Genomic DNA, 22,766 nt, shown 5'->3' on the forward strand with positions numbered 1-22,766 from the left:
ATGGACAAAAGAGAGTAAGTTCAAGTTTTTTTTAATTGCACATATGTTTGATTTATATAGAATGAAGGGATAAGTTCAAGTTTTTTGGGGGAGCCATCTTTTCTTAATAGGTGTCTAATTTATTATTAAGATTTGTTTCATAACACTCATTTTGATCAATTTGATCATCTGCATATAATGCAATGAAATCTCCTCTAAAACTCTGTTGAAAAAATATGAGAAATAATCATAATATGCTATCGAAAACTCCTTAAAAACCCAGTGAAAAAAATTAGGAAAAAATGACGTGGCATATATAAATGCTTGTATTAATATTGTCTCATTAAAACCCTTATATGAGAAATCTTGATAGAAAAAAAACTTATAAAAGAGAAGAGTGCAATATTTATGATACGATGATCATTAACAAAATATATTTTAGGAGTTTACTACATCTGAACTTTGCAACACTTGAAGTCGTCTCTTAACAATTTCATAAATAGAATAAATATGTTGGTTAAGATTTTGTAAATAAATCCATAAGACTATCATATGATATTGTTTGCAAAGTATCTATCTCCCTATTTTTCTGTAATTCATGTGGATAAAATAATTTTAGGCAATATGCTATGTGGTATTGCACTTTTATAACATATATACATTTGAACAATACAAATAATATTATCATCATAGATAATAGAAGATGACTCTGATGAATCAATACAACACGATTCTTGTATGTGGTTAATCATTCTGTGAAGGTATACACATTCACGTGATGCTTATATAATTGTAATTATTTCAAAATGATTAGTCAAAGTAGCCACGAGAGTCTGTTTTATTGACTTCTATGAAAATATTATTCCACCATAAGTAGAAGTTTGAGTTCCTAAAAAGCACTTTTGGCCGTGGGGGTCCAGACGAAGACAACATGCTTCTTGAGTAATTCGGTCAGAGATTTGCAGATCAACCCAAAATCTCTGACGAACTTCCGATAATAGCCATTGAGCCTGATAAAACTGCGCAATTCTTTGACATTTATTGGTGCTCGCCATGTCATTATGTCTTTGATCTTATCACCATGTGCAACTCCATGCACCGAGATAGTGTGACCAAGATAAGAAATTTGTTGCTGAACAAAAAGTACATTTATTGAACTTCACTTTCATGCCATGTTGTCGTAACAACGAGAACACATGTTGTAACAGTTGCTAATGCTCATCTAGAGTGTGACTGTATATTAGTATATCATCGATGAATACCAAAACAACCTTCCTCAGCAGTGAAGCTAGAATTTCATTCATCGCAGTTTGAAACATAGCCAGAGCGATGCACAGTCCATACATCATAATGTGAAATTCAAAATGGTCATCTGAAAAGCAATTTTCACTTCATTTTCTTCTCTCAGTCGGAACTGATGATAGCCCGCCTCATGTCCAAAAACCATGCGGTACTGGCCAATTCATCAAATAGCTCCTCGATAATAGGCAGCTGATATTTGTACTTCACTGTCAATGTGTTCAAATGAAGAAAATCAATACAAAAATGCCACGTACCTTCTTTCTTCTTGACTAATAATATTGGCGATGAGAAGGGACTGGTCCTAGGTTTAATCAATCCCTCCTGTGGCATTTCCGAGACCTACTTCTCTATATCCTCCTTCTGCTCAGGTGTATCCGTGTATATCAATAAGGTCGAATACTAACTGGATTATCCCCGGCATAAGAACAATTTGGTGATCCCAAAACCTATGTGGCGGCAGTGACTTGGGCTCTTCAAAGATGTTTGAGAATTCTTGAATCAGTGACTTCACTGTAGATGGTAAAGTGGTGTCACTTGCAGTGTCAACAATTTAAACCAAAAAGACAATATACTCCACCGAGTTATGCTGCAGTAACTGCTCCAATTGAAGCACTGACAGTGAGTTGCGGTGGTCCAATTTGGGAACAATGCCTTGCAATGATATCATCTTCCCCTTTGACTGAAGATATCATAACAGCCTAATGGTAGCACTCTGAAGTCAGTGAGAAAAGAATGTCCATGCACCCACCACTCACATTGAGGTAGCATAGAATTGCAGGAAATATATCCCCCATTTGCAATTTTTACTTTCATCTCACTCACTGGCACTGATTTATGAATGATTCTGGCAGCAGTGCGGGCATTAACAAAACTATGAGAGCTACCCGGGTCTACCAATATCAACAACTCTTGATTCTCAATCAACCCCACAAGTTGGATTGTGCGAGCACAATCAGCTCCAGTCACTGCCACCAAAGATATTGCCATCAGACTCCTTATCCATACTGACAGGTTCCTCCACATTATCTCGATCTTGAAGCAACTCAAGCAATTCTTCTACCACATGAATTTAGACTGTGGGTGCACATTTATGCTGCTGATGCCACTTCTCGCCACATTTAAAACACAAACCATGAGCACAACGGTAAGAATGGAGTGTCGTAAACTTATTTTCGGCCTCACAATGATCCAGCACGCGAGCCTTGTCCAAACCCCGCCTATCGCTTGCCGATCCATCGGTCACATCTCACCCTTGACATCCGATGGTTCAAATGATGTTCTCCCATCTGGTCATTTCTACCACGGGAGGGTGCTCCAATGTTTTTCTACAAGGAGGCCAAAGCATACGCAGTATCCAAGTCCTTTGGGCGGTGAAGAACGATCATGTTACGAATGTCATCCTGGAGCCCATCCACAAACCTGGTGGTGAAGAACACTGGGTTGAACGCAGTGTTATGCGTGAGGATGGAGTGCATCACCGGCTAAAATCGAGTCATATAGTCTTCACTACTTCAAAAAATGCTGAGATATATGTTATTGGGAACAGTAAAAAATAAGAATAATTGGCTGACTGACAAAATCTTTCCAAGAGGCTATACGTTTTCGCAACTGAGAGACTGACAACGAAAAATTATGAAACCAATGGTTTACTCAACTATAGGAACAAATTGGTAAGAATGGTAAGAAAGGCATCCCTTCCCTTCTCCGAATACTTTTGATACAATTCAATATTTCTTTGACCATTCTCTATCTGTTTCTTTTTCTATAAAATAGATTATTTCTCTTAATAATAACAGCTAAATTATCATTTTTAGAATCAAACGTAAATGATTCTTATTTATAGATAGCAAATGCATGGTTAGGTTATAACGGAATCAGCAGACAATACTTCCAAAAACACCTAGTGCGGTATCTTTAGCAGGCAGTTAAGATCTAAAAAATTAGTAGTCTAATGCAAGAGAATCTGTCACTGGTTGTAAGATTTAACATGGTTTCAACATATGAAGCTGGTGAACGCAACATATAAAGTCGTCTGAGTAAGCAACTCATTCACCAGCTAATATGATCAGCTGCCTGGAACATGTATCTAAGGAAAAAAAAAACTGAGCGCCTTTAATACACAAACCAAAATAATAAACAACTTGATCAAAGAAAGCCATGAAATTATCTGAACAAACAGAACCTAATTTGAATTCATGGAACTTTATAAGAAAACATATTCCAAAATTACTTGCATGTGAGCTGGCCTCGAATTGGCATCTTCTTTGTAGTCCTATCTAAATGGAGCTAAAGCTTTCTCAGTGAAGAAAGCAAAGGAAGGCAAAAATTGCATAGCAGGTTTATCTTAGATGTGTGGGTCTAAATTCTAAAATATCATAACATAAATAGAATAATTGGTCCTGCATGTTACGTATGCATACATACAATATGTCAATTTTTTACCACAAATAATGTCTTTCATGTCTCAGAAGTTCGATTGAATTAAATGTCAGCTTAATGCTTTACGAAACTATCATATAATATTGAGAGTAGGTTCAATATATCATATTGAGACGTGAATTCCACGTGCACGTGCACGCTCACTATAACTCTAAATAAGCATCAAACTGAAAAGCAAAAGCATGGTTAGGCCAGCTCCAACGGGAGCTGCAAAACGCCCCGTATCACTGTGCTGATTACCACGTTCGTCCTTTTACCGATCAAAAGCAGAGTAAAGCTCTCCAATAGTGTCTGTATCTACCGGCACAGGGATATAGGCACGAGGCCCTGACTGGCAAATTTGCGGAAGCAAAAGTGAGTCTGTATCACTGTAGCTAGAGGATGACGATAGGTTCGAGGAAGGATAGAAAGTAATGGAAGGTAGGAAATATGGTAGCTGCTGAAGATGATAAAAATAGAGGATGCTATAATAGTATTATAGAGAATGAATTTTTAAAGTATCTGCTAGAGATGACCATAAAATGTAACGGAATCAACAAACAAATGCTAGCATTTGGACGTGCAGCTGCTGCAGCTAGCAAACAGAAAGCAGAGCATGGCTGCCTCAACACTCTGACTAGGGATGCAAGTTTTTTTTCCCAATCCAAATCCACTAATTAAACTAAAAATGTACTTCCACCTAATAGCTTGTTCATTTTCTATTTTAATTTAGAGGCTAAATGAATTAGAATGGTGTCAACGATTGGTGAATCGCCGATCTTACGAATTTATATGAAGGATAGGGATATTTTGAGTAGATGAATCATACAGTACACACATGATCTTATACAGTTTCAGACCTCCCTCAGAATAATAGTCCTACATCATGTTGGTCTTGTATTATACTTTGAGACTGTTTATAGGGGATACTTGGCTAATGTAGATGGATCTAAACCTAGTCAGAGGGTTTCGTTGTATGTAGTCGGGGAGAGTAGCTAATACAGATCTAAGTTACGGAGGGTTTGAGAGCGCAGATCTTTCGTAGGCTTGAATGGCATCAATGAAGTTGTGTTGACTTCTAATGACTTGCCCTCCGCAGGGTCCCCTAGCCCCGTATATAGGGGGTCGTCATACAGCCTCTGAAGTCCTTCCTTCTTACTCTTGGAGATAAACTTCCCTATTTACTGAATGTCTTGAGCATATGCAGGTAGTTTACATGCATCCAAAGATCCCCTTCCAAGGGTAAAGATATACCCTAAGAATGATGGAAAACTCTAGGGTGTCTGGATATGGTAGTTCTATACTACTCATCGTCAAATGGTAACCCAAAGTATCTATTGACTATTCACTTGCATCCCTAAGACTCGACTGTCATGTGGAAAAATATCGTGCTTCCAAGATCTCGGCTGCGCCATCGCCGCTGGATTAGTGCATGAAGCAGAGGCGAGTTGATTGTGTATAACAACAGAGCGCCATAACCAGATGTGGTCTTTTACAATAATGAAGATGAAGATTGTTGAAACGCCATTAGGTTGTCATGACTCAAAAGTCAATCTATATATCTAACTCATACATAGGTTTTCATGCTCGATTATCAACTCTCGGCATCCCTCTAAGGGGCGGCGCGAGGGGCACTATGACACCCCACCCAACCACCATCGTAGCTCAACCCTAGCTGGCGGCGGCTAGTGGCAGAGCCAAAGGGCTTTCATCTGCATCCTCCTTCCCCTCCTTCTCCTTTTGCTCGCTCCTCATCTAGATCTGGTGGTGTTCATGATGGCTATGGGAGTGATGGTGCGGGCGACAATGTGGTAGCAGTCAATCTATGTTGTGATAGTTGGATCGGCATGGGGGTGACCAATTTGTGTGATCACCTTGCCTCGATGACGTCCAATCTTGGTGGTGGCGGCTGGATGCTCGTCACAGTAGTAGCCCATGGGGCTCCAACTCAAACCACGCCATGTGGGGGTCGTGACGCTAGCTACGTTTCATGCGTGCGTCGGTGCCACATTATGCCCCTCTATGATGGATCTGTTTGTCTGCTACGGTGGCGACTGAGATTTGGGCTTGGCACGTAGCCACTTGTCAGGCCATGCCTCCTTGCCGAAACTAGCAGCATGCTATGTGGACAGGGCCTACGCCTAGCCATGGCCATGGATTGTGGGTTGGCTTCATCTTCTGCCGTGGTGGAATAAGGAGGGGTGTGTGATGCCAATCTCAGGTGAAAACCCTTGATCTAACTCCCTATTCAGATCTGGCGACGATGACGCCTTTGGACGTCTCTCCCCTTGTTGGAAGCGTTGTCTTGAGATGTGGCTTCGTAGTACTTTTAAGGTTCTATTGTGGGGTGTTGTTTCCTGTATTAGAAATGACATCTTTTATAGTGTCGTATCCCTACTTGGAGGCATTGTTTCGATGCCACGGACCTCCTCCTTTTCATCATTAAGACAGTTTATGGTGTATGGATGTGGATACTTGTATGTGTTTTTTGGCGGTGTAATCGTTTATTCCTGTGGAGATAGTTGGATCTTGGATTTTCTTTGGCCAACTGGCAATAAGGCCCGCGTCATCTTCAAGTTGGTTGGCATTAGCATGGTGCCCTATTCTCTCCCCCCATTAGTGATGTGGATGGTTCAGAATTTTGGAATGTCACTTAATCTGTAGAGCAAGAAAATGGATGTTACGCATGGAATAGCAAGCAACATCTGGGCATCGAGGAATACATAGTGATGGTGAGCTAGAAGACGGATGCACTCTTATAAGACTAGACAAATCACAGTGATGTGTCAACTAGAAAGTATAACAAAAACAATAGAACCAGTGTTACCTAGACACATCTATCTACTTTTTTTTGTCAAATCAAACACCTCGAATTCGATACGGATTCTGACATCCGTGTTGGATCCTGAGTTATATTTTGCGTGTGTCTTTACCTAATACCTATATCCAAATCGGATTCCAATACTATACCTATATTCAGGCAACAATGAATAGAACAAATGTAGTGCAAGGATACAGTTGTAAATAGATGCAAGAGAGTCCCAAAAGTGGATGAACGTTGGTTTCCACCCAAACAGTCAGCCCGTATAGGCCCAAAAAGGGACGCATGACCCAATTAATTAATTTTATGTATTCTTGTTTATTTTTCATTCCTTTTCTAATCCCTATAGATTACTAAGAGAAATGCTAAGCTAATCTCCGTGATTTAGATTTGTGTTATTTTCGCCCAAACGGTGGATGAACGTTGGTGTCCACCCAAAAACTTGATTCACGGATTAGTGAGCGCATGCTCAACAATTAATGTGATTTATTTAAACAATATATTCGAATTGTTGGGTCTTGTAAAACAAAATATATTCGATATGGATATAATTGTTTTTAATATGGATCTTACTATGTTGGTTGCTGTATTAATTAACCGTAAACAATCTCATGGTTGAAATGATTTTTTTAAGACTTACCGATCGATCAGAATCCTAATCTGACAAGACTACTGCTGCTTCATCGGTTTATACATGCAAGTCGAAGCAAGTTGTGGTTTCGCATTGACACCCAAATTTTACGCGCGTCTCGACTCGACCCGCGCCGCTGCCTCATTTCCGTCGATAGCGTGGCGCTCGACGGCAAGCCGGCCTCCTGACCTATATATAGCGACGGCATTCATTGGCCCTCCCCTATTCCCTCTCCAGACCCACCACCGAATTCGCCATCGGAGGAGCGAGCGAGCACGGCAGAGAGGGAGCGAGCGTACCAGTTCATACGTTGAGAGAGAGAGAGAGAGAGAGAGATGCGCGGCGGAACAATGGACATCGACGCCCGCCAGGCCACCCTGCCCCGCGTCCGCGGCGACATCGACGACGACGGCAAGGCGAGGAGGACAGGTAAACACTCATCGCTCACGACACCGGCCGCCTCGCCGGCATGCATGCATTAATACCTGCTTTTGTCTGTTCATCTTTTGCGCCTCTCTCGCTCTCTCTCCCTTGTCCATGTGAAGAACTTTGAATCCTGATTAGTATCGGTGGACGTCGATGGCGAAACGTGAGGGTAATCGAACATGCAGATATTTTTCAATTCTTTTTCTTGGGACTGCGGCCGTCGCGTTCTGTGAATCGCGGCGTGCAGATATTTGTACGGCACTAAATTGAAAGCCGATTCGAATTCCCAGGGAATTAAAGCATGCAGGAGTATCATCTGAGTATCTGATGTCCTATATAATTAATTACTATCTCTTTTTTTACTTATCGTTTTAGAATCTCGGTCATCTTCCATGCATGTATTTGACCATTGTTATTTCTAAGTATTATTATACAAAGTTATTAAAAATATAATAATTTGAAAATACTTTTATTATAAATCTACTAATATTATTTTCATGTAACAAATCTTAATATTTTTTATATGTTAGTGATAAAATTTCTGAAGTTTGATGTACATATCCCTAAATATAATGTTATCTATTGGATCATTGATCCTTGTGGCTTGGATCTTTTTTTTTCTCTTTTTTGCTATGGAATCTAGGATTTATAAATGACTAATTAAATTTGCCAACATGTTATGATTCTTTTTAAAAAAAAAAGTGGTACAAGTCCTGACAGTCGCTAGAGAATGAAATGAACATTAGTAGTATCTGTTCTAGGACTCCGAACTCAAGTGGACGAGCAGTCTCCTAACACAAGACGATTGGGATATAGCCCCTCCTGATAGGACGATTTTAATTTGTAGAATCTTTTGTTTTAAAAAATATTTTGTAGAATCTTCATGCATTGAAATCTCCTTAAACGACAATGGTAATATCTTACTGAATCAAATATGTTAGAAAGGAAATAATGATCGGGTGCCTGACTCACTGGCTCCCTGCATGCGTGAAGCACAAACCAGCACATCACGTGTTGAGGTAATTTGAAGCTACCAAAAACAGGAGCAAAAGCTAGAAATGTGGTTCGTGTTTCCACTTACACTAGCCCTTTCCTAATTCCTATTATTTTCGTGTATGAACTGAAAATTTCCGCCTTTTATCTGCGAGAATATTCCTTTTCACATAAATGTACAATCCTTACTGCAAAAAGTGTCTCGTTTTCTACCTTTAGATTGATGCAAGGAAAATCCTTCAGCTTAGAAAAAAGAAGATCCACTCTCACCGGGTGTGTGACCTTCTGAGAGGTTTCTATGGGTACTATATGCTCTTTAGGAGGTCTTAATTTTTTTGTTTAACTAAACATCCTATTTTCCAATAAGTTTCTTTGTAATGCTTACCATGTCCAATCATGAAGAATCCCTTTGAATTACCATCTTACCGTGAGAGCAGTGGAAGCATGATTTCCCTTTGTCTGCTTGGCTAGTTCATTCTGTACATCCAACACTTGTGGCTTCTCTCGATCGAGTCCAGCTTTCAGACAGAGGCGGAGCTAGGTAGAGCTGGTTCTGTATTCATCTTGGTTACATTGAGATATTTCTACACTAAATGCCAGAGTTGCGCGTACACCTTTTCGATCCCTACCTATCCATATAGGAGTATCCATGGAACTGGCACGACTTCCAAGAGCAGTCACCCCATGGCCCAAGGAAGAAGAAGCAGTAGGCTACTACGGGCTACCAGTAGGCTTTGTAGATCAGACAGGGAGAAGAAAGAACGGTGGATGCAGAAGCTGCATGCAAAGATGGCCGGCTTCTCGAGCTTTCAATGGATGTCGCGCCAAATCCTGCGGCGGCGGCGGCGGCGGCGGCGCTACACGTTGACTTATCACGATCGTCGTCTATCTGTCGTCGTAGCGTACGTAGCTGCCATGCATGCATCCTTTTGATCTCTGCGATGGTTTCCAGTAGCTTTCTCGCAGATCCTTGCCCTATGGCTCACGCACGCTGGTCCCTGCCCCCTGCAGCCATGCTATCGTGAGTAGGAAGAGGTGTATGTGGTTGCTGATCTGCTTTTGGCATGGCACTCGCCGAAAGGGAAAGGGTGTGAGAAGGCTCCATCTTGCTTTCGTTTTCTTTCGTTCCGTTTGTCATTTGTCTACTGTGATTCTGTTATGAATCGGTTTGATGTATGCGTCGGCGACCCGACGATGGCGACGACGGTCTTGTTCGCATCTTGATCGCGTGCACGTACAGACAGATTCCTTTTCTTTTAGGGTATAAGATTCTTATACGGCATTGTTACAAATCTGCAAGCACCTTTGGACCCATCTTAGCAGGTAACGGTGTAGGTAAAAAGTGCAGTTTTCTGATAAATTTGTTCAAAGTATGTGTAGTCGTGTGCTAAGGGTGTAAATAAGTGTGGTTTTGTGATAGTTTTCTCACATGAGTGTGTGTTTTTTTAAAATTTAATACAATTCCTTGTTGATCTATAAAATACCGCTTTAGAGAAATGACCAGACTGTTTCCTCCAGCTAGAAATTGACAAGTGAAAACCAAAATTGTATAATGAATTTGTAGGGTAAGTGAAGAAATTTACGAGGAAACAGTTCAAATACCGATAGTTGACCTTGCAGCATATGTGAATTTTTTGTTTGAACTGTTGAGGACAATAACTCTCTAGTTACTCAATTGTGCCTTCCACCAACATTCAACATTTTTTTCTCAACCCTTGTGCATCAGAAAACCGAAGAATGGAAAGAAAAAAAAAACTCATCCATTCAACATGCAACAAAAGGCTTTGATAAATTTTGTCGTAATGGATTTGGGTCATTTTTTTTTATAGCAGAATGGTCGAATTCGGACCACTTGTGAACTCTTTGTTTGAGATTGTTCAACATTTGTCTCCATCTCTTGTGCATTAAAATGGGCAAAGGATGAATGAATTTCACAACATTGTGACTTACTGTGTGCATGGTACAGGGACGGTATGGACGGCGACGGCGCACATCATCACGGCGGTGATCGGTTCCGGCGTGCTGTCGCTGGCGTGGGCGATGGCGCAGCTGGGGTGGGTGACCGGGACGGTGACCCTGGTGCTCTTCGCGGCCATCACCTTGTACACCTGCGGCCTCCTCGCCGACTGCTACCGCGTCGGCGACCCCGTCACCGGCAAGCGCAACTACACCTACACCGAGGCCGTCAAGTCCAACCTAGGTGCGTTACTCTCGACAGCGAGATCTGATCATCACCACACGCCCAGATTAATATATGTGAACTTGTTTGTGATCAAGAACTTGTTTGCATCTGCAGGCGGGTGGTACGTCTGGTTCTGCGGCTTCTGCCAGTACGCCAACATGTTCGGCACCAGCATCGGCTACACCATCACAGCCTCCATCAGTGCCGCGTGAGTCCGGCCGATCCCTTTCGATTGACCAAATGGATTTAACTTGCTCTGGGCTGGGCATGCATGGCTGACCTTGGGTTGGAACTGGACGCAGGGCCATCAACAAGTCCAACTGCTTCCACTGGCACGGGCACGACGCGGACTGCAGCCAGAACACGAGCACGTACATCATCGGCTTCGGGGTGGTGCAGGCCATCTTCTGCCAGCTCCACAACTTCCACAAGCTCTGGTGGCTCTCCATCATCGCCGCCATCATGTCCTTCTCCTACGCCGCTATCGCCGTTGGCCTCTCCCTCGCGCAGACCATCACAGGTCCCATGGGGAAGACGACGATGACCGGCACGCAGGTCGGGGTGGACGTCGACTCGGCGCAGAAGATATGGATGACGTTCCAGGCCCTCGGCAACATCGCCTTCGCCTACTCGTACGCCATCATCCTCATCGAGATACAGGACACGCTGCGTTCCCCTCCCGCGGAGAACAAGACGATGCGGCGGGCGACGGTGATGGGCATCTCGACGACGACGGCGTTCTACATGCTGTGCGGCTGCCTGGGCTACTCGGCGTTCGGGAACGGCGCGCCGGGGAACATCCTCACCGGGTTCGGCTTCTACGAGCCCTACTGGCTCGTCGACTTCGCCAACGCCTGCATCGTGGTGCACCTCGTCGGCGGGTTCCAGGTGTTCTGCCAGCCGCTGTTCGCGGCGGTGGAGGGCGCCGTGGCGGCGCGGTACCCGGGGTCCACGCGCCAGTACGGCGCCGCCGGCGTGAACGTGTTCCGGCTGGTGTATCGCACGTCGTTCGTGGCCGTGATCACCCTGCTGGCGATCCTGATGCCGTTCTTCAACAGCATCCTGGGCATCCTGGGCAGCATCGCCTTCTGGCCTCTCACGGTGTACTTCCCCGTGGAGATGTACATCCGGCAGCGGCAGGTCCCGCGATTCAGCACCAAGTGGGCGGCGCTGCAGAGCCTCAGCTTCGTGTGCTTCCTCGTCACCGTCGCCGCTTGCGCCGCCTCCGTGCAGGGCGTGCTCGACTCCCTCAAGACCTACGTTCCGTTCAAGACGAGGACGTGATCGAGGCCGACCGCGCGAGCTTGTGCTGCGCTGCGCTCCGTGCACGGGCGCCCATGATTCGGCCGTGTGATACAGCATCCTCGTCTCTCTTTTTTAGTGGTGATCGATGCGTTCTGTCCAGGGTTGTCAGTGGCCTGGAAACAAGTTAATTCTCTTTTGGCCACCGAAGAAACTGAATTTGCGACGAATTTGATTATGCGGCTTGATTTATGAAGTGACACTAGTACTTGTTCAACAGATTATGTATGTGGTGGTTTGAAGCAACAGTGTTAACTGGAGGTATGAGTTCAATGGATTGTTCTTCGATTGCCGTTTGATAGGGTGGAGCTGTGCAAATCGCTTTTGATTTACGTCTTTGCTAGGCGCATAACCGATACATATGTTTGGTGACTGCTTTTCTGGGTCACGACAATTGAGAACACAAATTGGCTTGGATGTTTACCCTCTGTTGGTCATTTGGTTATGCCGTGATGTATCTATTGTCTTTGACAAAAAGAAAGTGAAAAACAAATCTATTATTGTCCTCGTTCAAAAGTGTAAAACGTATTTGTTTTTTTAAAAATCAAACTTTATAAGTTTTAACCAACAATTAGTTAAATTATATGCATATTTGGTATAAAAAATTGTTTCAACAGATTTATATATAAGATTGATTTTATAGCGATTGATAATATATTATAAGATAAATTAACAGTAAAAGTTTACTTTTGATGATTTTGTTTAAAACAAAAATTGCTTTGGGCAATTCAATCCCAAACCCTAAAAACTAGGTCTTGAAGGTTAATCGGTTGCTGGGCTCTTTATTTTTCAGAATGGCAGCGGCTGACAGGGACCACACCGTTTGGTGAGTGACCTGGACCATGTGGTTTTGGAGCTTTGCAATTCCGGGCAACCACCAAACCGATTTTGGAGCTTTGCGCTTTCGTTGTCCACGGGCCGCACCTACCTGGTGCCTAGTTCTTGCCTACTTCTCTGGCTCTAACGCTAGAATTTTTTATTTTTATATTTTTATTTTTTAAAATATTGTATATTTAGGCTACGGACGCTAGTTGAAAGAGCAACAACGCTCATCTAACAGCGTAACGGTCAAAAATTAAATAACTTAACCCACGTGATATCCATGTCAACATGTCGCCCCACCAACGAGCAACATATTTAATGTCGCTTGTTGGAATGACGACAAGAGCGTCTGCGCTCTGCTGGTGCCTACTAAAAAAGGAACGGACGACACCTCTTCCTACACATACACGGTCGTACACATCCGCATCTTGTCATCAAATATAGGTTGGGCCGTACACATATGTCGCCTTGTGACCTACGATTGGATGTCAACATACATAAGGAAATTTTTTTTCCCGAATGCAAGATTTCCTTGAGTCCTGGGCCTGCAACAAAAGCTCTCGCTGGGGTCCCCTAGTGTGAAATGCGAGTACCAGGGTGTCACCTTTTGATGGGGCGTCAATAAGGTGTCGTCCATTAAATGGACGATATCTTCTGCGTTATGTCATAGGGCCGTCATGCTGGTCTATCACGTTTAAGTGCCGTTTGTTAGATTAGCGACAATAAGATCTCACGAACGACGATAGTTTAGATGTGCAATATTTTTAAATAAATATATATATTTGTAAATGTTAAAAAAATAAAAAAATTCTCTAGTGCGAGTACCGCTTTACATATCCCACCGGCCCACTGTCTATGGTATGTGCCTCACCTAAATCTGCTGAACCTGGCCCATGTACACACATAGTATGAGGTGTCGTGCTCCGATTTGTTTGAAATATATTTCCTTTTTATTAATATATTACAAAATTAGATCTCTGTTTGAATTTTTTTATTAATATATTACAAAATTAGGCCCAACCAACCAACGGGAGACAAGGCCTTATAGCTTGAATATTGGACTTCTTTTGCAAAAAAAAAAATCATCCATTTGTTAGACGACATTTGCAAAAATCACAAAAATAATACGTATGGTTTGGGTTCATACGTATGGTTCTTTTTGATATTACTCTGTCCATCCCACAAATATAAGCCAACTATCATGACATACACATATTTAGATTATAAACTGGTTAGTAATGTTAAGAGCGTATCTATTGTGATATTTCTACTAAAAGTTAACTTCATAAAATGCTGTAAAAGTGGATGAGTATTGTATTTCAACCAAAAAAAAAACCCCAATACATCCCCTTTCAACTCTATAACTCTGACAAAAAAAAATGACAGTGGCTGTGAGTGAAACCGAGAGCGGAAGTGGCTTCATGGGAAGCCAAGGTTCACAAAACCGTTGAAAACTGTTCGATTTTCACGAAAACCGGTTAATTCAGTCCACACTGTAATTTTCAATTTGAACCGGTTCTCGAATTTGAATTCAAAAATTCAAAAAAGTAAAAATAAATAAGTAAATAAAAAAATCTAAAAACACTAGAGGTAATTCTAAGACCTTATGTGAAAAACATAAAAAATAATACGGTTTGCATCATATTTCATATTGAGGAAGTTTGGGAAAAGAAAAAAGAAAAATGTAAAGTGAGCCGTATGAATAGGATGATTTGGTCCATCACGTTAAGGAAAAATTTAACATGTAAATACATTTTTTTATATGACGTATCTTAAGAGGATCTTTAAAATTAGTTTTACTTTATTTAGAGTTTTATTAATTTCTCTATAATTTTTATAAAATTTACAAGCATAAAGTGAACATGTTAAGAAACAATATTGTAATTAACTTTTTCATGTCTACCATTATTTTTTCTACATAAAGAATAGTATAAGTAAACTAATAAAAGTGGTTTAACTAATTTTGGAGGTATGATGGGTGAGTTATGAATTAATCTAGTTGCAACATATTTACACAATAATGCATTTTACAATAACTATTTTATGAGTTAATGTATTTTTAAAAGACATATGATCATGTAAGAAGATTAACAAAATTGATTTTATGATTTTTGGATTAACAAAGAATTAACTATATATTTAACTATATTTAGCAAATATGTTTTCTCATAGAAAATATATAACTTTTTTATGAGTATAAATACTTTAATCATGTAGATCATGTCACAAGGAAAATAATTTATTTTACTTGATTTGAAGATCAGATGAATTAGTTATCGACTTTACAATATTGAACTATTTTTTATTTTTTTCTTGAATTTCACTGAAATTTGAGAAAACTGAGCGATTTTCGATAAAACCAAGCGGTTGTTATAGAAAATCGAGCGGTTTCGATCACAAACGAAATACGAGAAATACGATCAGTTTTCGGTTAAATTCGAGAGGTTACCGAATGTCGGTTCGGTCAGATTTTTATCTCCGATTTACAAATTTAACCAAGTAAATTTGATCAAATTCTCACTAAATTTTAAACAGTTTCCACGATATTTGCGAATTTCAAAAAATCGCCAAATCCCGATTTTCAATCATCAACGAATTTGTAAACCTGTGGGAAGCTGCCAGCCCCCTCCAACAACCAGATTCCACTCCACCACCTCGCCTCCGAACAAAGCCCAAAACCCCTCCCCTCCTCCGCGGCTCCCCTTTTGGCTATAAGGCTCAATTTCTCCGCAAAATCCTGCTCTGCTGCGAGGCGGGTGTGCCGGATTTCCCGCTGGAATCGCTTGTCGTGAGTACGATTCATCTCCGCCCACGTTTCTGCTCTCCGCTGCATTTGTTGTAATGGGGATCAGATGAGCCCAGGGCCGGATCTACCGCGGTTGCAGGGGCGGGATTGGAGCATCGGCTCCACACTCTGCGCCCCCTGGGATCCCCTACTGCGGGTTCCCGGGCATTGGGGGGATAGGGGAGCTACCACCCCGTCTACCCGCTGTCGGCAGCGCCATGCGTGACTTGCCAGCCGAGCCTATGCGACTGGATCAACAGTTCGGTCTCTACTCGCGCGTGCTCTGTAAACCTAGATAGTGGCGGCTAGGCGGGGAGCCTGTGGGCACAGCAGGGGCGCGAGGCCAGCTCGGTGGACCAGCGTGCAACTGAGTGGTGTCGGTGAGCTCCGAGGGGAGTGAGTGCTGCTTGCCCGTTATTCTTCTCCATTTCGGATTCTCCTGTGACGCTGTGATGCGTGCTTTGTGTGGGCTAAATGTGACATCATGCCTTGCATTTGCGCAACATCACAAATAGCACTATGGGAAGGTTTCTTGTGGGGGTAGTATGTGTAAGGGTCAAACATAAATCTATCCTTGATATAGTAATTGATTTGTGTCATAATCTGTAAGTTCTGAAATTGTTTTAGGAATTATTGACAGTAATTGACTAAAACTGCCTTACAAAATGCCAATTATGCTGCAGGACTCTGTGATTCACTTGCCCTGATTGTTCATTTGATATCAGTGAAGAATTTAGGATGGAATGCGAGATTATTAGGACAGGGAGATTTTTTGAATTTTAAATGCACTTGAGCGGTCGGCCTTGCTTGCTTCATTTCAGTCCTGCTTATGCCACTGGGTGAGTCTCATGTGCAATCCTTCATAGAGCCCCTGATGTGCTCGTTGTTGGGAAGATGAGCTCACATTGCTTTGGTATTGTTTGGTAAATCTCCTAGCTTGCAAGATTTGATGTGTAGATTGATGGCATACATTTCGTGGTCCCCTTCTTTTAGGTCTTGTATTTGTCTGATTCTTTTGTCCCAATGTATTGTAGATACGAGCAGCCGAGAAAACGATTTTTAAGGCAATTGGGTACTGTCAGGAGAAGTGCATTGATTGCCTGGCAACTTTAGCTTGTTGAGATGGCTACACAGTTGCCATGCTTCACGCAGCTCAGTCCACCATCTTCTAGTTGGGGAAACGAAGCTGGGAGCTGCAAGGCTACATCTGGTAGGGCATTTGTCAGAAGTATTCGAGCTTTGGGTCACTGTCACTTCCGGTGCTGTGCAAGCCCCCGCAGTGCTAACTCTTTTCAGAAGAAAGACTCGTTCCTTGACCTCCATCCGGAGGTGTCTCTGCTACGTAGTGAGAAGAATGTTGAGGTTGTTGACCCAACGAAAGGCTCTTCTGATGGAATTCCGTTAGAAGGGCTTGGGGTGCTGCTGGACCGGAACGATTATAACGAGGCCAAGATCAAGGTCGTTGGAGTCGGTGGCGGGGGTTCAAATGCAGTCAATAGGATGATTGAGAGCTCCATGAATGGTGTTGAGTTTTGGATTGTGAACACTGATGTGCAGGCGATAAGAATGTCCCCTGTGCTTCCCCACAATAGGTTGCAGATTGGGCAGGAGCTGACTAGAGGCTTGGGTACTGGGGGAAACCCTAATATTGGGATGAATGCGGCAAAGGAGAGCAGTGAGTCCATACAGGAAGCACTTTATGGTGCTGACATGGTTTTTGTGACGGTAATTGCCGCCCCATAGATGACTTAACATGTGAGATTATTATGCACTGAGGTTTGATAATGCTCTTTTGATGCTCTAAATGCAGGCTGGAATGGGTGGAGGAACTGGAACTGGAGGCGCTCCTGTAATTGCTGGAATTTCCAGGTCCATGGGTATACTGACTGTTGGTATCGTCACAACACCTTTCTCGTTTGAGGGGAGGAGGCGGGCCGTTCAGGCTCAGGAAGGAATAGCAGCCTTGAGAACTAGTGTGGATACCCTCATTGTCATCCCAAATGACAAGCTGTTGTCTGCTGTTTCTCCAAATACTCCTGTAACAGAAGCATTTAACTTGGCTGATGATATTCTTCAACAAGGCATTCGTGGCATCTCTGATATTATTATGGTAATGTGAGCCTGCAATTTAAAACCACCATGTCAGAAATTATGACTGAAAGTCAGATGAGTAAAGTTGAGCATTGCAATGATATCTTTTTACAGAATTTAACTGCTGCTTCTCCTTTTCAGGTTCCTGGATTGGTTAATGTTGATTTTGCTGATGTGCGTGCTATCATGCAAAATGCAGGGTCATCTTTGATGGGTATAGGGACTGCTACAGGTATTGCATTTGGAGTAATTTTTCTTCTATAAAAATACATTTCTTGGCTTGTAATTGACGGATAGTAGTGTATGATCCAACTCCATTCTTTCTGCAAGTTGAGTTCGCGTTTTTTTTGCACCCTGTCCATTGGCCAAATTGGTTAAATCACAAAGTTAGGAGAAAACACTGCTAGAGAAAGAAAAGACTGCTTCATATTAGTGTGATGATGAGATGAACTGTGTGCTAACATAGTAGAGCTTGTACATGCTATCATAACATGAATCTGTTGGTTTGGTACAGCTTCGGAATTGTTATGTTCCTCCTTGTGGCATCAGCTAAATAGAACTGACAGCCTCCTTCCACTGTTACTATAAGCGAACATAGAAAATTAATTGCCTGCGTATGCTTGACCCCTTTATTGTCAAACATTAATAGAATAAAATGGAATGCTAAACTAATAACCGGAACTTATTTGATATATGTACGGAAGCCAATCTATTTATGATGCCATGTAGATAGCGATGAGTTAAGTTTTATTTGATATATATACGGAAGCCAATCTATTTATGATATATGCCGTGCTAAACTGGGTTTTACTTGTCTGCTTATTTATCACCTTACTCTAAATTTTCAGGAAAGTCAAGAGCAAGAGATGCCGCTCTTAATGCCATTCAGTCGCCTCTGCTAGATATTGGAATTGAAAGAGCTACAGGCATCGTGTGGAATATCACTGGGGGAACTGACCTGACTTTGTTTGAGGTTTGGTCCATCTTTTTTTTTTTGGCTCACAGCTTGGATTATTTTCTGACCTTAGTTTTATATGTTGCTGTTCTCTGCAGCTGTATCGTATGGCTGTCATACATCTTTTTTTAGGGAAATATAGTAGGGGAAACCACTACTGTGGTATATATTATATATAAGAAAAAAGAAAGAACAAAAAGGAGAGTAGCAACAACTACTCAAACTAGAAACAAACAAAGCTGTACAAGCTAGGAGGATAGCCTACAGAAGAGAAGCAAATATAAATTTAATCAGATAAGTTGCCACTAGGAGAGGACAGGTATTTTTGTTTGTATGCAAACTTAACAACAATAATGAAAGTGGGTGTTAGAATGGTTTCATAGCATGCAGACAACAGGTTCTTCTGGCTGATCAGCTAGAAATCCACTGTGGTCCATACTTTAAATGCTTTGTTTTATTTGTGGGTGCATCTTTCAGGCTCCTGTTGATCTATTTTGAGATATCCCAGAGGACAGACTGAAACACTGTTTCCACAGTGTACAATACTATGCATACTCGAGGGGTTCAGTGTCTTAGATTTGAACTGTGTTCTACTTGAATTTCACCACTTGGGTTGACTTTTTGTAAGGTTGTATGTGACATGATAAAAAGAACTACATATGTTAGATTTTTACGCCATAAATATTTTACCTATATGTTAGATTTTTACGCCATAAATATTCTGCCTTAGCCATGTTAAAAATGTGCATCGCCTTGTTTTACCAAGACAGTTCCATATGCCTCTAACAATAGGTTTATGAAATTCAAGTCATTTTTAACTTATATCCACTAGGTGAGTAAGAGCAAGTTAACGCAGCAAAGTGTCAAACCCTATGAATATGACTTTAAGATCTATCTTCTATTTCCCTAAAAAAAGACCTATCTTGTAATTGCCCTAAAAAAAGACCTATCTTGTAATCCAAAAGGTGTTGAAACAAATCCTACAGGGTTGAGGGATATTTTTCATGAGATTATGAGAATAGTGAGGCCAGTTTGCTGCATGATGCCCCCAAGACCCTGACATGTACTCTTTCAAACTTATAAATGTTAGTGTATAAAGGCTCAATGCCATGGATTTGGCATTTGTTTCCAAAAAAGAAAACAACTTGCAATACGTGCTTGGAAATTTTGATGCCACAAGCAGTGACCATATACATGTTGACATGAGGCAGATTCAACACTCAACATGTTCCATCTTTTCAATGGTATATTGCCAACAGACCTTTCTTTTTCATAAAATTACACATATCAAGCTCCTGGAACCGATTCAATTCTTACTTTGTTTAGATGTGATGGCGGAGCTTATCTCCATGCTTCGTTGTCTTGATGAACTTACTAACAAGAGCTGTGATTCTCTTGAAAACAATCGTAGCACTATTACAGGCCTTGCATTTAACTTCACATGTTCTTGTTGTCCTGATGCTACTAACTTGTTTCAAAAAATGGTAGAAGACTTCCAAGACCAGCTTATTTAGGCACCGTTTTGTTCAATCGTCCAGGTTAAGCACTTACCTTTTTAACTATTTGATTATTTCAGGTAAATGCTGCTGCTGAAATAATCTACGACCTTGTTGATCCAAATGCTAATCTGATATTTGGTGCTGTTATAGATCCATTACTCAGTGGTCAAGTAAGTCGTAATCCAATGTATATAGAACTACTTCATAAGTTTGTTGCAAATTTGGCAATAGAGATGTGATTTACTTCATTATTTGGATTTTACTTAAACATGCTTATTCACATAGTTTCTGTTATGCAGGTGAGCATAACCTTGATTGCTACTGGCTTCAAACGGCAGGATGAACCTGAAGGTCGCGCCTCAAAGGTAATTCTTGTCAAATAAGTAGTGCTTGCCAAAGTTCTGTGAGGAATTTCTGACCCAGTCTCGCATTTGCTTGCAACTAAAGGGTGGCCAACAAATGCAAGTTGACAATGGCCGACGCCCGTCCTCCGCAGAAGGAAACATGGTGGAGATCCCTGAGTTCCTTCGAAGAAGAGGACCTTCTCGCTTCCCACGAGTTTGACTGTCCAGGCTCCTCCCTGCTCCTGTATGATACCTCTCTTAGGTCAGAATCAGATGGCTCCTGTAAGGCACCAAGCCTTTTAGGCTAGGTGTTGTCTCTAGTGTTTTTTCTTTCTAGTTTTGTTTGCTCCTTTCTGTGCAATATTTTTTTCAAATGTTACTGTCAATAATGTGTAGCTGCTCTGAGCTTGCTAGTGCTATAGCCTATAGAGAATGTGGTTTCCTTTCCGACTTGCTGTTGGTTAGCCCTGTGACCTTGTCAGCACGTTTGCTGAAGATACCTGTTTGGCTTGTTAACTGTTGTTAGCGGTTTGGTTTGATCAGGTGGGTCAGCAGTAAGGAAAATAAACTGCAACTTGGAGAGATCAGTTGTGTGGCCTGTTGGGTTAGCGACTTCAATCATGCGTTAGGATGGCGTAAGGTTAAACTTTACCCAACCCAGCAGAATGGTTTGGCAGCTTGGATTGGTACCGTGTTTGGAAAGTTTAGGATTCAATACCAATTTGAACAACATTTGTGCATTTCAGTGGAATACCATTCATCTAAACACCCCCTAAGCCACATTTTTTTCTTGTTTGTAAGAACATGCCATTTCATTAACGAAGTGGCATAGATAAATCTCTGGCCAAATAACTTTATACAGAATTCCAATGTCCTAATCCAGCACCATGTTCAGATACCACATGTGCAACTCTATTATATTCTCAAACAGAAAGATAACTGAACTTCATCAGAGACTTTTATTTTCTCTAACCAGGATACCTACACTTGCAAAATCAAGAGCGTTGCTCTTTAAAGCATTCATCAGATTACACGAATATGACTCCAGAACAATCCTCCCAATCCCCAAGTTAGGGGACAAATCAATCCCCAACCTTCCATCTTGGTAAGGTCATCAAAATTAATCTTAAGGCAGCCGAATCCACTAACTTAGCTTTGTTTGGTAGAGTTTTAACTTCCAGCGCCATATCAGGTTTTGAGATTTTATACTAAAATAAAGTGGTTTATGTCTATATTTTTAATCTAAAATAGGAATAAGATAGCTTAACTAAATGCCCTCAGTGTATATATAGGTTTAGCTTTATAAATTTCTGTAGATAGTAATATGTAGCTTTAGGAATTTTTAGAGCTGGAGTTTTGCTAAACATGTCCTTATAACACGTTTCTACGCCTTATTATCATTAATTTAACCCTGTATCAAATGCAATCTGATACCTGACCAGTCAATTTGAAGACTGCATTTTCTTGATTTGCGTTGCCTTGTTTGGCTGGTTCGGCAAACGGGTTCAGGAAACGGACAATAGGGAGAGGACGACAAGGGAGAGCATCAGCATCAGCATCACCCGAGAATGGCATCAGCGATTGGGCCTTGAAGCTTTGTGGGCCGTGATGCTATAATACGGGGACATCTCAAAGACCCTGGGAGAAAAAATGGTCGCTACGGTCGTAGAGTCAAAATGAACTCAACATTTTATCACCATAGTTCGAACGGATCACAAACCAAACTTTCTGTGCAACAGATATCTGAATTTTGAAACTATCCACAAATCAAACTTTCTGTCTAAAAGATAACTGAATTTTCAAACTATCTCTCTTTTTTTTTTATTTAGACAAAAGATAACAGCTCCGTTTTTATTGAAAACTGACACAGAATACATCCGACAGTATCGACTGGGGAAACCAGTTTAACATATAGCAACACAGACAGACAAAAGAGAAAAACTACAGGTGCTCAACATACGAAAAATTACATCCAGACGCTTTGAAGTTCTCAAACTATCTCTTGGATTGGCACATGTTGATCTTAGTCCAAAAAAACTTATTTGTCCAAACCTCGAGTCACAACCTAACTACTAAAGTAAGTACTACGTAGTAGCTAGTAGCTAGTTAGGTTTTACGACTGGGCAAGTGCGTGCTGATCATACTTCTGACCGCGGTCAGTGCAAGTAACTGCTCGCCAGCACTATCGCTTCTCGATTAACGTGGCTTCTGCCCAC

At 41.5% G+C, this 22,766-nt stretch overlaps 2 protein-coding genes across 8 annotated transcripts; both read left to right on the plus strand.

Moving 5' to 3' along the window:
- Positions 1-7,486: 7,486 nt before the first annotated feature.
- Positions 7,487-12,175, plus strand: LOC133925926 (amino acid permease 1-like). The gene is made up of 4 exons (XM_062371666.1): positions 7,487-7,580; positions 10,537-10,770; positions 10,867-10,960; positions 11,055-12,175. The coding sequence occupies exons 1-4, from the start codon at positions 7,487-7,489 to the stop codon at positions 12,034-12,036; spliced, it is 1,404 nt and encodes a 467-aa protein (XP_062227650.1). The 3' UTR covers positions 12,037-12,175.
- Positions 12,176-15,517: 3,342 nt separating this feature from the next.
- On the plus strand, positions 15,518-21,066 carry LOC133926884 (cell division protein FtsZ homolog 2-1, chloroplastic-like). Of its 7 annotated transcripts, none has more exons than XM_062373030.1 (9): positions 15,518-15,668; positions 16,345-16,584; positions 16,696-17,386; positions 17,472-17,771; positions 17,894-17,984; positions 18,601-18,725; positions 20,284-20,376; positions 20,506-20,571; positions 20,654-21,066. In XM_062373030.1, the coding sequence occupies exons 3-9, from the start codon at positions 16,784-16,786 to the stop codon at positions 20,768-20,770; spliced, it is 1,395 nt and encodes a 464-aa protein (XP_062229014.1). In that variant the 5' UTR covers positions 15,518-15,668; positions 16,345-16,584; positions 16,696-16,783; the 3' UTR covers positions 20,771-21,066. The 7 variants fall into 7 exon arrangements, with proteins under 7 accessions (XP_062229014.1, XP_062229017.1, XP_062229016.1 ...); XM_062373033.1 differs by having other exon boundaries at positions 16,345-16,500; XM_062373032.1 differs by having other exon boundaries at positions 15,518-15,664.
- Positions 21,067-22,766: the final 1,700 nt, after the last annotated feature.

The sequence above is a fragment of the Phragmites australis genome, chromosome 8 (assembly GCF_958298935.1).
Source record: "Phragmites australis chromosome 8, lpPhrAust1.1, whole genome shotgun sequence".
Classification (NCBI taxonomy): Eukaryota; Viridiplantae; Streptophyta; class Magnoliopsida; order Poales; family Poaceae; genus Phragmites; species Phragmites australis.

What these genes read in the sequence shown, in the direction of transcription:
- LOC133925926 (XM_062371666.1), top strand. Translation starts at nt 7,487, where the DNA reads ATGCGCGGCGGAACAATGGACATCGACGCCCGCCAGGCCACCCTGCCC. An exon ending in CGGCAAGGCGAGGAGGACAG is followed by an intron (nt 7,581 to 10,536) that starts GTAAACACTCAT and finishes TGCATGGTACAG; the next exon opens with GGACGGTATGGACGGCGACG. An exon ending in ACAGCCTCCATCAGTGCCGC is followed by an intron (nt 10,961 to 11,054) that starts GTGAGTCCGGCC and finishes AACTGGACGCAG; the next exon opens with GGCCATCAACAAGTCCAACT.
- LOC133926884 (XM_062373030.1), top strand. Translation starts at nt 16,784, where the DNA reads ATGGCTACACAGTTGCCATGCTTCACGCAGCTCAGTCCACCATCTTCT. An exon ending in CTGACATGGTTTTTGTGACG is followed by an intron (nt 17,387 to 17,471) that starts GTAATTGCCGCC and finishes CTCTAAATGCAG; the next exon opens with GCTGGAATGGGTGGAGGAAC. An exon ending in GGGTATAGGGACTGCTACAG is followed by an intron (nt 17,985 to 18,600) that starts GTATTGCATTTG and finishes CTAAATTTTCAG; the next exon opens with GAAAGTCAAGAGCAAGAGAT.